Source organism: Canis lupus, chromosome 6, assembly GCF_003254725.2.
Source record: "Canis lupus dingo isolate Sandy chromosome 6, ASM325472v2, whole genome shotgun sequence".
Classification (NCBI taxonomy): Eukaryota; Metazoa; Chordata; class Mammalia; order Carnivora; family Canidae; genus Canis; species Canis lupus.
In genome coordinates, this window is record NC_064248.1 from 49,645,621 (window position 1) to 49,660,915 (window position 15,295).

Consider the following 15,295-nt stretch of genomic DNA (forward strand, 5'->3'; position numbering starts at 1 on the left):
TGTTTGACAGAGGGAGAGAGAACGAGCAGGAGGTAGGGGTAGAGGGAGAAGCAGTTCCTCACTGAGCAGAGAGCCCAATGTAGGGCTCAATCCCAGGACCCTGGGATCATGACTTGAGCTGAAGGCAGATGCTTAATGGACCGAGCCACACAGGCAGCCCCCAAGTTAGGTTTTAGAGTGAGAACAAAACTTTCTCCTACCATAAACCTCACTTAAAATTTATTTATTGGGGTGCCTGGGGGGCTCAGTTGGTTGTGTCTGCCTTTGGCTCAGATCCCGATCCAGGAATCCCAGAACAGAGCCCTATATTGGGTTCCCTGCTCAGTGAGGAGTCTGCTTCTCCCTCTCTCCCTGCTCCTTCTCTCGCTCTCATTCATTCTCTTTCAAAATAAATAAATAAAATCTTAAAACAAAAACACCAAAAATTTATCTATTTTATAAATCTCAGTTTTTGATCGAAGGATGTTTGATGGTCCTCCCAAAACCACTCAAAACTGTGGATATACTTCAAAGAGTTCTCACCATAAGTCAGAGGTCTCCCACATCCCCCAAAATATGTTTCTGTATACTTCACTCGGTAAGTATCAGTCTAATCAAAATATGAAGCAGAGTTATTGCTATGATGGACAATAGCAGATGAAGGAGCTCTGGGGGCTGACTCGTACTGGGTATCTCCCAGGATAAACCACCTAACAGAAGTACTGTAACTAATACTGGACATCCACAAGTCATGAAGCCAGGTGTTGCCCATTTGGGTTAATCTTTCTAAAACTTAGCAAACAGGGTCCTCTTCTATGAGCATTCTGCTCTTCTTGTTCTTATTCTCTCTCACATATACCCTAAAGAAATACACAGACATAAAAACACACAGTGAATTCTTGAAGGGGGGAGAGGCAGCCACACCCCCATCCACAAATAACTTGGACTTCCCAAAATATGAGCTTTAAGACCTTTGTGACTTCTCATAGTCGACTGCTGACCTGAAGCCTTACTGATAACACAAACGGTTAATCAATGCATATTTTTTTGTTGTATTTTACACTGTATTCTTACAATAAAGCTAAAGAAAACGTTATTAAGAGTCTCAATAAGGAAAATACATTCACAGTACTGCACTGTGTTTATAAAAATCCACGTATAAGTGGGCTGCGCCACTCAAACACGTCTTCAAGGGTCAACTGTATATGGACAGTACAATGATCTGCGTGACTGTTTTCTCAAAATTGTACGCCTCCTGTTTTTATTTTTTTTAAAGATTTTATTTCTTTATTCATGAGAGACAGACAGAGAGAGAGAGAGGCAGAGACACAGGCAGAGGGAGAAGCAGATGCCCTGCCGGGAGCCCGACGTGGGACTCGATCCCGGGTCTCCAGGGTCACGCCCTGGGCCCAAGACAGCGCTAAACCGCTAAACCACCCAGGGATCCCCTGTGTTTGATTTAAAAGGAGAATCATTCTCACACGATTTTTAAATCCTGCCTTCCCCCTTTCAGCAGTCAAGTCGCTTTCAAAAGACTGTACTCTATATAAATCTTTAAAAAGTTTTCAATCACTCTGCTCATCACAAGCACACCCTTTAATCCCCAACACCTATTGCACCCACACACCCCTCTCCCAGAATTGTAGTTCTAAGTTTTTTGTTTTCTTTTCTTTTCTTTTTTTTTTTTTAAGTTTCTCAACCGCATTCACAAGAAGGGATGATTGACAGAACCATGAGAGCACAATCAGCGAAACCCCGGGACCTTTGATCACTATTCTTTCTAGACCCCCGTTCCCGTCAGGAAGGCGGAGACCCGGCGGGACGCCCGAGCGCGCAGTTTGGGGGCAGAACTAAGATCCACGTTCCCGCGAGTCGGCAGCGAAACCAGCGGGTCGCTGCTGGAGCGTCGCTTCCCGCGAGAGACGCCGCGCTTCGCCGGCGCTCGTCAGCGCTCCCCGGGGAGGGCGGGACCGCGCTTACTACAGAAAAAGTTGGAAAATCCAGGAAAGAAAAGTAGACATGTGTCAGAGGGTAGTTGCCGAACCAAGAAACTTATTTCCAAGTCTCCAGAGGGTAGAGCAATACCAGACCTCCGCGGCTCCAGCATGTTCCCCACAGAATCGTCTCCCTGCTGCCACCACCATCCTGCAGAACCGCTTTTTCTTTTCCACGTAGTAACTGCATCGACCCTCAGCCGGAAAGTCAGTCGTGCGCGGCGGGGCCGGCGCAGAAGCCGCCATAATTCAGGGGTCGTTTGGAGGAGCCAAGCATCCGATCAAGACAAGAAAAGTTCTCCGCTGCCCTCGGGTCCCCTTCCCTTAACAAATATGGCTGCCGCGGGTCCGGCCACGCAGGTTAATACCCGGAACTGCCCCCTCCCACCATCGTTTGCAAGACCGGAAGAAACGGACGGTGGCGGACGAGGTCCAAATCTCCCCCGCGCCTTCCCTCCGTTTCTGTTTCCCCGCCTCCTCAGCGGAAGCCGAGCGCCAAACTCAAATTTTAGCAGGACCCGGACTCCTTTAGGCTGGTTCCGTGGGCTGGGCCTGCTGGACTTTTCTGCTTTCTGGCAGGGGCCGCGGTCCAACATGAGCCAGGTTCTGTTCCAAGAGCCGGTCCCGCTGCAGGTGAAATGCAAAGACTGCGAGGAGAGGTGAGGTTCCGCAGTACCCGGCGCCCGCGGGTGGCGGTTGGGGTCGGGCCAAGGGGGTGGGGGGAGAAGATGGCGGCTCTGGCCAGTGGGCGCGGCGGCCCCCGACACGCGCGGAGGCCCCTCTGGAACCTACAGTGACCTCTCCCCGCAAGGTGGCGGTTGCTGAGGACACAGGAGGGGAGGGTGTGAGGAAATGGAAAGCTGGCCCGCATCAAGTTCATGAAAAAAAAAAAAAAAAAAAAAAAAAAAAACACCAAAACTTCGTTCTGGACTGAATCGTGGAGACTATAGTTCTACTCTGCCTTTTTGACAGAGAAAGTTGATTTTGTCCGGAGAAGTGAGATAATTTACGTGAGGGCACACCGCGAGTTCACGGCGGGGCCGGCGCTGAAACTCTGGCCTTGGCTCCCACCCAGCCCCTCTTCCGCTCTTGTTCGAATTATACTGGAAGTAGGTTTAGGCTTCGGGAAAAAAAAAAATTTTTTTTTTATAGCGTTGTGCCTTTTCTTTACATTAGTTACTAAAAATAAGTTACGTTTAATGGACTAAAAACACTAGAGGAAATTAGGAATTTCGTTCATTTAACAAATCCTGCGTCCTGGCAGAACCCTGCAGGGCCCGGGGGCTTCCGCGGAAGGGCCCGGCTCCCAGGGAAACGCAGAACTCCGGCTTCGACCAAGAGGCTGGTGCTGTTGGCGCTTCACGGGCTGGCGTGGAAGTCGGGGGGTTGCGACTTTTTCTCCGTCCCGCCGCTCAGTAGCCAACTGCTCCCCGCACGTTTCCTCATTCGTAAAACCGACATAAGGTGCCTGCGCACACGGTCATGAGGGGCACCACTGAAAATGCCTGTGAGAACTAAATGGTGTGGAAATGTGACGTTGGAAATGAAGACATTGCTTCATTGAGGACCGGGAAGCTGGCATCTAGCTCAGAATTAGGTCTAACATCAATCCGCGGGCCAGGCCGTGAGATGACACCCGAACTAGAAGCTGCGTGTGGAGGGAGCGGAGGGTGTTTGAATTGGTCATTTTCTTCTGTCCAGTAATCCGGCTGCTGGACCTTTGAGGGGATCCCCGGGTGGCCCAGCGGTTTAGCGCCGCCTGCAGCCCAGGGCCTGATCCTGGAGACCGGGGATCGAGTCCCACGTCCGGCTCCCTGCACGGAGCCTGGTCCTCCCTCTGCCTGTGTCTCTGCCTCTGTGTCTCTCCTGAATAAATAAATAAAATCTTAAAAAACAAAAATGGAGCTAATCCGAATTGATGTGCTGTAAGAGTAAAATATACATTGAGTTTTGAAGACTTACTATGAAAAAGGATATAAAATACCTCAATTTTTATATGTTGATTGTAAAGATGACACTATTTTGAATATGTTGGACATAAATTAATATATATTCTGCATATCATAATATATATTCTGTATGTCATAAACATTGGAGATCTTTATTTTTAACATTGGATATATAAGAAAATATTAAAATTAATTTGCTGTTCCTTTTTATTACTGTAGTTTCTAGAAAAAAAATTTTTTTAAAAATTTATTTATTCTTAGAGACAGAGGGGCGGAGACACAGGCAAAGGGAGAAGCAGGCTTGATACAGGAAGCCCGACATGGGACTAGATCCCGGGTCTCCAGGATTACACCCCAGGCTGAAGGCAGCGCTAAACCGCTCTGCCACAGGGGCTGCCCAGTTTCTAGAAAATTTTAAAAAATTTTAAAAAATTTAAAATTGCATATGTGGTTCATATTTGTGGCCTCCATTGTACCTCTGTTGGATAGTACTGTTCCAGAATAATTATAGAAATATAAAGGGGGGAAGCATCATTTCTGATTCCAGTATTGGAACTCCTAGCTCTTCTCCATTTTGTTATATTGTCATCACAGCATGTTAAAACACGTTATCAACCTTTTTACTGCTCCTGTTTAGAGACCTTTGATATATTTCTATCACCTCTAGCAGGGATCAGCAAACAAGCCCATGGGCCAGGTGGCCTTCTGCTTGTTTTTTTAAGTAAAGTTTTTATTGCAACACAGTGGTTCTCATTTAAGAATTGTCTGGCTGCTTTCCTGCCATAAGGACAGCCATGGATTATTGTGACAGACCTTATGGCCTGCAAAGCCTGAAGTATTTACTGTCTGGCCCTGTACCGAAAATATGTTGGCCATTGACTCATAGAGAAAGCAATCCAGACTTTAGTTAAATATTCAAGGCTAGTTCAACTCAACGAATATTTATGAATACCTACTGTGTACCAGGAATTGTCCTACATGCTGAGATTATCTAACGTCCTCTCTCTTTATTCCCCTGCATCCCAACACCAACAAAAACAGTATTCATTCTGGGCCTCAAGGACCTCACATTTTATTTTATTTATTTATTTTAAGATTTTTATTTTTTTCTTTGACACAGAACACACAAGCAGGGGGAGCAGCAGGCTCCTTGCTGAGCAGGGAGCCAGATGTGGGTTCAGCCCCCAGGACCCTGGGATCATGACCTGAGGCAAAGACAGACGCTTAACCAGTTGAGTTACCCAGGCGCCCTGGAACTCACACTTTAATAGAAGAAACAAACATCTACTTTGGAGAGGCAGCATAGCACAGGTTAAGGGTTCAGGCTCTGGAGCTAGATTATCTGGGTTTAAATCCAATAAATGTCACTTATTGACTGATTTTATACAATCTTTTTTTCTCTGTGTCTCATCATTAAATTGATGATGTTAAAATTATCAACCTTATGGGATTATTAGGAGCATGAAATGAGCTAATACATACAAAGTACTGAGAACAGTGCCTGAAGCATAATAAGCATTCACTAAACATGAGTTATTAATGTGTGATTAATGCATGAAGTGACATCAATGAATTAAAGTCATAAAGAAGAAGATACTTCAGTGGAAGATAACTCAGAAAACTCTGGAGGGAAGTAATGCAGAATTTTAAGCCCATGGTTGACACCAACCTGCTTTTTCATTTTTGTTTTTTAAGTTCTTCTCCCCATGTACTAGTCACACAAGACTACTTATCCTTTGAATGTACCTGATACTCTTCTCAATACCGTACCTTTAATCCTGCTCTTCTCCCTGCTTCAAATGCTTTTTCTTTCATAACCTTCAAGATCTGTCTAAATTCCTTCTCTATAAGGACCTTTTCAAAGTTGCCTGAGTTGAAAATAATTGCCCTTATTCATTTATTAGATAGCATAGTGTAGGTGAAAGATCTGAGATCTAATTTGAGTTCTGTAAGGTGACTTTAAGATTGTAACTGTGCACCTCAAATTCTTTATAAGAACCTCTGTCTTCCTTAATTAGACACTCATTTACTTAGATTATTGTTAAATGATTTATGTAAAGCACCATGTAGGTACTCAGTAGTGTAGGTGCTCGGTGTTAGTAGCCCTTCCCTTCCTTTTCTTAAAGCATTAAATACAATCGGAAGCAAGTTGGAGTAGTTGCTTAATCTAATCTGAATTTGAGGACATGGACCATGTTTATTTCTGTTTGTATCCCTAGCATCCAGCATATTACCTGGTTTAGAGTAGCTTTTATTTGTTTGAATTGAGAGGTTCAGGTCACAGCTTCTAGGAGGCAGAGGTGGGCTAGAATCCAGTTCTGCTAATGCCAAATCTTAGGGAGGGTGTTATGAGAATTAATGCATTGTTCAGAGTATGACATTTATTTTGAGAAATAGCATTTTCTATGGGTTTTTATTGATTTGTTTTATATTGTTTCCACGACAACCATTAAAACCGAGAAAATAAGATCGTGATTTCAGAAACTATATTTCCCGAAAACTCAGGCTTTTCTACAAGATACTTTGGGGACAGGGTTGGGGGGGGGGAGTTTAATCTATGGGCCTTTCCTCCTCCTTTTATCTCCCAAAGCTAATACATTATAGACATTTGGAATATATGCAACAATATCATTAATATGCTTCTAAAATATATAGTGATTCTTCTAGTGCTATCTAAAGAATATTAAATGACTTCTTGATTTTTTTTTAAAAACAAATTTATCAAGTATGACAAGACTTTTGAAAGTGTCTATCACCATAAAAAAGTTGTTTATTAAAAAAAAGGTTATTTATTGCAGTGTCATGGCAGTATGTTTTAGAAAAACTTCAAAAGACAAAAGCCAAACATAATGACATTATAGATCTGAAAAGCCTCTCACAAACCTAACTCAATTCACTTACCTTACAAATTAGGAAATTGTAAGTTTTTTCCCCCCCCAAAAAAAAAACACTTAAGTAGAATTAGAGTAGAAATCTAATCTGTTTGACATATATTGTCCTAGATAATAGAAAAATAGAAACAAAACATTTTCTTGTTTTAAAAATCATTCTTCCTATCTGGGGTATTTGCCAATGCTGCTTGTTCCTTTTCAGATAACAGAAGTTATGGTAACCTTATCATACAATAACCTCGTCATACTGAGATTTAGAATCTGATCATGTGTTCAATAGGAAATTTAACTACAATGACATATTTTAAGCCATTATAAAAGTTGTAAGTTGGAGCATAAAAAAATCTGGATGATTAAATCTAGCCTTGGTCAACTATTACCCAATTTTTCCATCAAGACTCAGCTGCTAGTTCAATACTTTTTACTTCTGTAGTAGATGAGTAGCAAAATGTGGGAAAAATTTAAAACACATTTTTGGAAGAGGTTAAAATTGAACAAATTCTATTTGTTTATTTTTGTTTCCTTCACATCAGAGAAAGGTCTTTGTTATTTAATTCTATCAGAGTATAGAACATGTGTGCAGAGATGTTTTCTCACCACCCTCTCCTTTATTCCCTCAATTGTTTAGATTATCTTTGCTCAGTTTGATTAATTGTTATGAGCATCTTTTATATGCTTCTGTCTGATATGGAACTCTCTTAAGATACAGTAGAGAATGTGGAAAGCTATGGTTTCTTTTGGAGATAATAAGCTGTTGACAGTACTTTCGTGGATATATTGCATAGGGAGTATATTGAGCAGATGTAGTTGGTGGATTTTGTGAATGCATAAGGGAGGGGAATATGTTATCTTACTTTTTTTATTATAAACATTCCACGTATTCCAATACGGCCTCACATTTTAAGTTTTTCATTAAAAAAATTATTTTTATTTACTTATTCATGAGAGAGAGACAGACAGACAGAGGCAGAAGCAGGGAGCCCAATGTGGGACTCGATCCCAGGACCGTGGAATCACAACTGGAGCCAAAGGCAGATGCTCAACCGCTGAGCCACCCAGGCATCCCTCATTTTAAGTTTTTCAAATAGAATCTCTCATAAATCAGTTTGATCATTTGAGTTGGTAATTTTTTAAATGTGGAAAGTAGTTATTAAATTGATAGTTTGTGTGGCTTACCATTACATAGATGCTGTTTTAGAATCAGGGCAGTAGGTTATATTCCAGGCTAGTAATGGGAATTCCACATTGTTTATCTCATTTAATTCTCACAACAACCCCATTTTATAGGAGAGGAAAATACAGTCTTTGGTTAAAAACCTGTTTATTTACTAGTGGAAGAACAAACCTCAAATTCAGTATTCTTCCCTCATATCTGTTCATAATTAGGGAACCTTGTTGAAGATCTTGCAGCTTGAGACAGAAAACTTCAGCTAATATAAATGACGGTGACATTCCACGTGAAGGTTTCTGACAGTTGGGTATATCTTTTCATACAGGAGAATAACTGTTAGAGTGAGCATTGAACTACAATCAGTTTCCAATCCAGTTCACAGAAAGGTTGGTATTAATTTCTTTTGAAATAATTTTTTTTCTTTTTAAAGAAAATATAATTTCTGTACTATATAATTATTTTTGTTCTTTAATAACGTAAAACTTATTATTATACTCAACTTTGAGCCGTTTGTAACTTGCAAACGTAGGGTGGTAGAGTCTACTAAGATGATGACTAGGAGGTTCCTTTTTTAAGATTTTATTTATTTATTAGAGAGCGAGTGAGTGCATGTGTGTGAGAGTAGGGGGAGGGAAAGAGGGCGAGGTTGGGAGAGAGAATCTCAAGTAGACTCTGCACTGAGCTCAGAGCCCATCTCAGGGTTTGATCTCCTGACCCTGAGATCATGAGCTGAGCTGAAATCAAGAGGCAGATACCCAACCACCTGAGCCACCCAGTGCCCCCATATCATCTATTCCTAAAGCATACAGGAAGAATTGGGAATTGGAAGAACTGGGGGTAGGTTTGCCCATTGCACTTACAGATTGCTAGAATATGTATTGCTAACTGTAGAAATGACATTTCATGTTGTATGTGTGAGGATAGAATGAATTGAAGCACTGCAGGGAGGTATTTTTGAATATTTGCCTTTGGCAGGGAGGCATTTGAAGCATCAGTCCTTTATGATTTTTTTTTTAAAGATTTATTTATTTATTCATGAGAGAGGGGGGAGCAGAGGCAGAGACACAGGCAGAGGGAGAAGCAGGCTCCGTGCAGGGAGCCCGATGTGGGACTCGATCCCTGGACTCCAGGATCATACCCTGGGCGGAAGGCAGGCATTAAACCACTGAGCCACCCAGGGATCCCTCCTTTATGATTTCTTCAAAAGAATGAGTCAGTAGCAGTGATATGGATGCAGAAAAGATGACGAAAAAATACAGCCTCTGTTTTCTCTGAGTCCCAGCTTTCCCTAAACATAGTATTCAAGGACCTGCTACTGAGGTACTTCTTGAAATCCACCCTAAGATGCTATAAAAAATCTGATAGTAGAAGGTGTTTTAAGAACAGGACTTTCTAAGGCAAAGCAAATACCTAGATTACTCATTTTCTGGAGTACAGATTATGTGTTCTATTTCTAAATGTTATTCCTTGGGCCTGCTGTACCTTTTTATTTTCGAACTCTACCCATAAGTAGGTTTAGATTTTTCTAGGACCCTAGCAGTTCCTCAGTAGCCATGAGTAGATTTTATTTCAAAGGGGAGCTTATTCTTAGCTTGAGTACTTATTAGTTCTTCATTAAGCCTCCATCATCTTGTTCCTGTGGCTGCTTTCTTTACCTCAGTGTTCTCTAGAGTACATAATTTCTCTGTCAGCTTTAGCTGCTGTGATGCCTGCCATACTGCAAATTTATGTGGAAAGTGGTCTTTATGAAAGATGCTTGCTTCACGTGAAATTGAAACAGATGGGGTTCCATGCCAGCGGCCACCTGGAGTAGGAGAGAATAGGCCCTTAGGAAGAAGCTCTGGCAACATGTTACTTGATACCCGTCCTCTGCCTTAGACACAAATGCTCCTTTTTTGGGATAGATGATTGCTTGTCATTTCAGCTGATATATTGCCACTTTTGAAATATCAGACAACTAATTGTGGGAAACTGAAAATGTAGTTGAATATCATATGGTCACTGTTAGAATATTTTTGTCATTTGCAGATTTTAGTCTAGCAAGAACTGGGTCTCAATTTTCCTAAGCCTCTAATAAGAGAGTATTCCTCAGCTTTCAACTCCTAGCATTTACTTTTTATAAACCTCCACATGGGCTTCAAGGAGCAGAATATCTACTAGTGTGTACGATTTTTAAGTCTCTTAAAGACTAATGAAAACCCAGCAGCACCAGAGAACAAAGTTATCTGAAGTATAATGGTGGTACATTGTTGTTATTGGATAATTTCACTTCTGAGAAGGAAGATATTACTCTAAAAGCCTGATGTTTTGAAAACTTAAAATATAACAATCTTTCTTTTAGGATTTAGTTATCCGTCTGACTGATGAAACGGATCCATTTTTTCTATATAACCTTGTTATATCTGAGGAAGATTTTCAGAGGTAACTAAATTTATTCTGTTTTATATTCGATCTAAGAAATAAGTACGTTTTGTTAATGTATGGATACTATTCTCTTTGAAATCAGCCTATTAGGAATATGTGGATATTTTGAGAACACTGGACTGTTTATGATATAATACAGCTCAGAGTTCTGCTTAAAACAGCTCAGAAATTTGGAGCTTTAGTGAAATATAGCGATCTTTTCCCTCCCATTGAATAAATTCTATAAAAACAAAGTTCTCTAGTTCTTGATTATAATGGGTATTCATAAAATAAAAAAAGAATATTTCAGGGTTTGATTATAATTAAAGATACTAATTAAATTTTTAAAAATCTCTTTTCTTCTGTATAGTTTAAAATTCCAGCAAGGCCTTCTGGTAGACTTCTTAGCTTTCCCACAAAAATTTATAGATCTCCTTCAGCAGTGTACTCAAGAACATGCCAAAGAAATTCCAAGGTAAGTCTCGTGAGAGCACTACATCATTAAAATTCTCTCAAGACAAATTCTTGTTTATAAGACAAATTGATGGGAAAACATTTTCTAATATGTTAGAAGTACTCCTGTCTATTTTTAAAACGGGAGTTTAGGGCTCTATTAAATATCAAATTTTAAGGAATCATGGTTAAGATCAGAATATTTACCTCTTAATTTTCATGTTTTGACATGGTCATTAAAACTATCTGAAATATTTAACAGCATCAAGTATATATGATTTTATGATGAATTTGAATAAGAAGAGTAAGATTTTGTGTTTGTGTGTGTATATTCATGTTTGTGTGATGCTAAAGCCTGATCATTGTGAAGTTAGTTTACCTTTTATCTTTTGGTTTCATCAAATTGGTGTTTTTTTTTTTTAATTTTTTAAAAGATTTTATTTATTTATTCATGGGGGAGGTGGGCAGAGACACAGGCAGAGGGAGAAGCAGGCTCCATGCAGGGAGCCTGATGTGGGACTCGATCCCAGGTCTTCAGGAGCACGCCCCTGGGCCAAAGGCAGCGCTAAGGCAGCGCTAAACCACTGAATCACCGGGGCTGCCCTCAGATTGTTGTTTGAACCAATTATTTTGTTAGGAACTATAAAATGCATTTCTAATTCTGTCATTCTTTTTATATTTATTAGGTTTAATTCTTTAATAAAGAAGAACTTTTCCTCATTAGTTTGGGCTGTTTGATTACTCTGAAAATTCACACAGGAAAGGATAAGGCTTAATTCTTTTAAATTGTCAATTTTAAAAAAAATTGTCAAAAAAATAAAAAATAAAAAAATTGTCAATTTTTAGAGTATTTTAGTTACTTTCGTGCTTCCAATAGGTTTTTGGTTTGTTTTTAATTTTTTACTTCATCTTTCATTGTGAACTCATGAACATTTGTATTCACTGTGTTTCAGTGAGTCTTTTTTTAAGTTTCTTGCTCAATTTTTCAATTTTAGTTTTATCCAGTTTTACCTTTGGGAGTCCTTTTATATTGATCCTATGATTATAATATGACCCCTTTCCTGATTTTTCTAATCATTGATGATTCCCTGGAGCTTATGATTCAATGGGAGAATTTCACTATCTTGTAAATGTTGTTACATTGTGACACTTTCTTTTCAAAGGTTTTTGTTACAGTTAGTTTCTCCAGCACCTATTTTGGATAACTCACCTGCCTTTTTAAATGTGGTAGAGACAAATCCTTTTAAGCATCTCACACACCTCTCACTAAAACTTTTACCTGGAAATGATGTGGAAATAAAGAAGTTTCTGGCCGGCTGTTTGAAATGTAGTAAGGTAAGATTTAAATTCTTACTCTTTTATTTTTATTTTTATTTTTTTTTATTAAATTTTTATTTATTTATGATAGTCACACAGAGAGAGAGAGAGAGAGAGAGGCAGAGGCATAGGCAGAGGGAGAAGCAGGCTCCATGCACCAGGAGCCTGACATGGGATTCGATCCCGGGTCTCCAGGATCGCGCCCTGGGCCAAAGGCAGGCGCTAAACCACTGCGCCACCCAGGGATCCCAAATTCTTACTCTTTTAAAAATAAGTACCAAAAGTCTCCGATAAGTCACTCAAGAGCTATATTGTTATTAACTTTTGTTTTTCAGAATAAAGTATTTTTAAAGATGTCTAGTAAGTTTCTATAATATGTAAGAAATTTATTTTTATTTTGTCATTTTATTCTTCCATTTGATCAAGATACAGTGGGGATAGAACTAGACTAAAAATTGAAAAACTAGGTCCCATGGTTTTTATTAATTTTCTATAATCTGGGGCAGGTCACTTAAACTGTTGGTATCATGGTTTCATCAGCTGGTAGATAAGTATGGAAATGTCTACTACCCTCTTACAACTATCTCAAATGAGGAAAAAGATATAAAAGTTTCTTGAAAATTACAAAGTGCTCTTTAATTTTATAAGGTATATGGAGAAAGAAAACAACACTGGGTTGCCTCTTCATAGTTTTCTAAAAGTCTTTTTAGTCAAATGCTATAGATTAGTGAGTGCATCTGAAAATTTAATGGTACACAGATCCTCTAGGGATCTTGCTCATTTAGGTTGTGAATCAGAAGGTCTGAAGTGGAACCCGAAATTCTGCATTTTTAACAAACTCTCAGGGTGATGCTGATGCTATACTTTGAGTAGCACAGCTACAGATGATTAAATTACAAGCTGTGATTTTATATTTTTATAAATAGGAAGAAAAATTATCATTGATGCAATCACTAGATGATGTTACTAGGCAACTGAATTTCACACAAAAGGTAATCCAGATTTCATTTTGTCTTTGTAAGTCCTCCAAACACTGGTTCTGAATTGCTTCTTGAATCCTATCCAAGCTTTTGTTTATTAAAGCATGTTACTTTTTAATTCCCTCTACTTTTTGCCTTTTCTTCTTTCAGTAAATTATCTTAATCTGATGCTTTCTCTGATAGTTAATCCATCCAAACATTTCTGTTACCTTCATTATATGACATATTCCTTCCAGGTCTTTATTAAATAATATATAGTACCTACCACATGTTCTTTGCTTTTATGCACCTCACTCCTGTCTAAAATGACTTTTCAGTTGGTATCTTCTAAATCTTTCCCTTCCATATGTGTTATGAATTATTCTAATAGGCTTATTGTCATTTCAGTCATAGCTACTACCTTTTTGCCCCTAGTCCTTGAAACTGAAGACCGAGGTATCTGATAAGTGGCATGGCTTCAGGTAGAAATTATCCTGCAAAACATAGCCCATCAAGGAAACCTATGTTAGTAGGTTTTATGTGTATAAGTGAACCACCCCATGTGATGGACTTGCTCTACCTGGGGTTGCTTGCTTTCTTGTCAGAGGGGAGGATTGGGTGGTGAAGAGCCAGATTTAACTTAAAGGTTAAAAATAGTAAGGCTTGACTTCTGGGCCATGTTAGCTCTAAAATTCTTTTATTCCAATCTTGATTTCCTCAAATTAAAAAATCTGTGTAGGAAAAGGCTTTGAGTATGTTTCAGAAAGCTCTTACTCCTTTTCTTTAATATCTTTTGTAAATACTGCTGTGTTCTAGTTAATAACATTCACAAAACTGTCTTAATATTTTGTATTGAACTCTAATACAGACATTATCAGAAAAAATCCAAGAATTAGATAAGTTACAGAATGAATGGGCATCACACACAGCTGCATTGTCAAATAAGCATTCCCAGGAACTGACAAATGAGAAAGAAAAGGCCTTGCAGGTATGAACATTAAAGAAAATAGAAAGTTATTTTGTTGTTGCTGTTAGTCATTATGTTAGTTTGAAAAGTAATATATGCTTTCTCTAATATGTTCAAACATTACAGGAGTCTGTTAAAAATTATGTTTCTCATTAAAAGTTTTATTACCTGGAGGTAATTTATAAATATTTTGGTATGTGTTTTTCCAGATTTTTTTCTTTGTATGTAAATAATGTCTTTTATAAATATTTATACTTATACATTTAGAGTTATGTAAATTATATATTTGTACACATATAGTAGGTTTTGGTTTTATATTATGCTAATGAAGTCCTACTGTATATATTGATTGTAACTTTTTCACTTAACATGACAGCATGGTTCATTGTACAACAGTTTAGATATTCCTTTTTAGTGGCTGCATAGTGTTCTGTATTTGCATATATAACATAAATTAACTACTTACCCAACTGATGGACATTTAAATACTTCAGTATTTTGGCTAATGCAAATAATACTATAATGAACATTCTTTGTCTCTAGAAGTGAGACAGCAATATTCCTCCTATATAAGATATTAATGGATATTGCAAATTTGCCAGCCAGAAAGTTTGTCTCAAATGGAATCTAAAAGATAGTATATGAACAGTACTTATTTCCCCATATTCTTTTTTTCCCCATTTTTATTAAGTTTTTAACTTTAATTCTTCTATAGTTAACATACAGTACAGTGTTAGTTTTAGGTGTACAATGTAGTAATTCAGTAATATACATTACTCAGTGTTTATCTTCATAAGGGTACTCTTTAATATCCATCACCTGTTTCACTTCTTTTCCTTCCCCCCATCTGTTTGTTTTCTATAATTGTCTATTGGTTTTTCTTTTTTTTTTCCTTTGTCCATTTGTTTTCTTTCTGAAATTCCACATACAAGTGAAATCATACGGTATTTGTCTCTCTGACTTACTTTGCTTAGCATAATAGACTCTAGCTCCATCTACATCATTGTAAATGGCAAGAGCTTGTTCTTTTTGATGGCTGAGTAATAGTCCATTGTGTATATATGCCACATCTTTATCAGCTAGTGGACTTTTACTCTCTTTCCATAGTTTGGCTATTGTTGATAATAGTCTTTAAAGTGGAATACCAGTTTGCACCGCCATTCTGAGGGGTATGATAATCCCTCATAGTATGCATCTTGACCACTTGGATAT

The 15,295-nt window shown here is 38.7% G+C and overlaps 1 protein-coding gene across 3 annotated transcripts in view; it reads left to right on the forward strand.

Annotated features, from left to right (window-relative positions):
• The first annotated feature begins 2,013 nt into the window (after positions 1–2,013).
• The window catches only part of SASS6 (SAS-6 centriolar assembly protein), a 43,022-nt gene continuing 29,740 nt past the window's right edge, over positions 2,014–15,295 (forward strand). The window contains exons 1-7 of one of the 3 annotated variants that reach the window (XM_025417508.3): positions 2,014–2,632; positions 8,310–8,370; positions 10,326–10,405; positions 10,758–10,862; positions 12,004–12,175; positions 13,084–13,149; positions 13,985–14,104. In XM_025417508.3, the coding sequence (XP_025273293.2) occupies positions 2,085–2,632; positions 8,310–8,370; positions 10,326–10,405; positions 10,758–10,862; positions 12,004–12,175; positions 13,084–13,149; positions 13,985–14,104 (1,152 nt within the window). In that variant the 5' untranslated portion in view covers positions 2,014–2,084. Of the gene's footprint in view, positions 2,633–3,116; positions 3,674–8,309; positions 8,371–10,325; positions 10,406–10,757; positions 10,863–12,003; positions 12,176–13,083; positions 13,150–13,984; positions 14,105–15,295 lie in introns of those variants that run through there. The other 2 variants (XM_025417507.3, XM_025417509.3) reach the window with 2 other exon arrangements.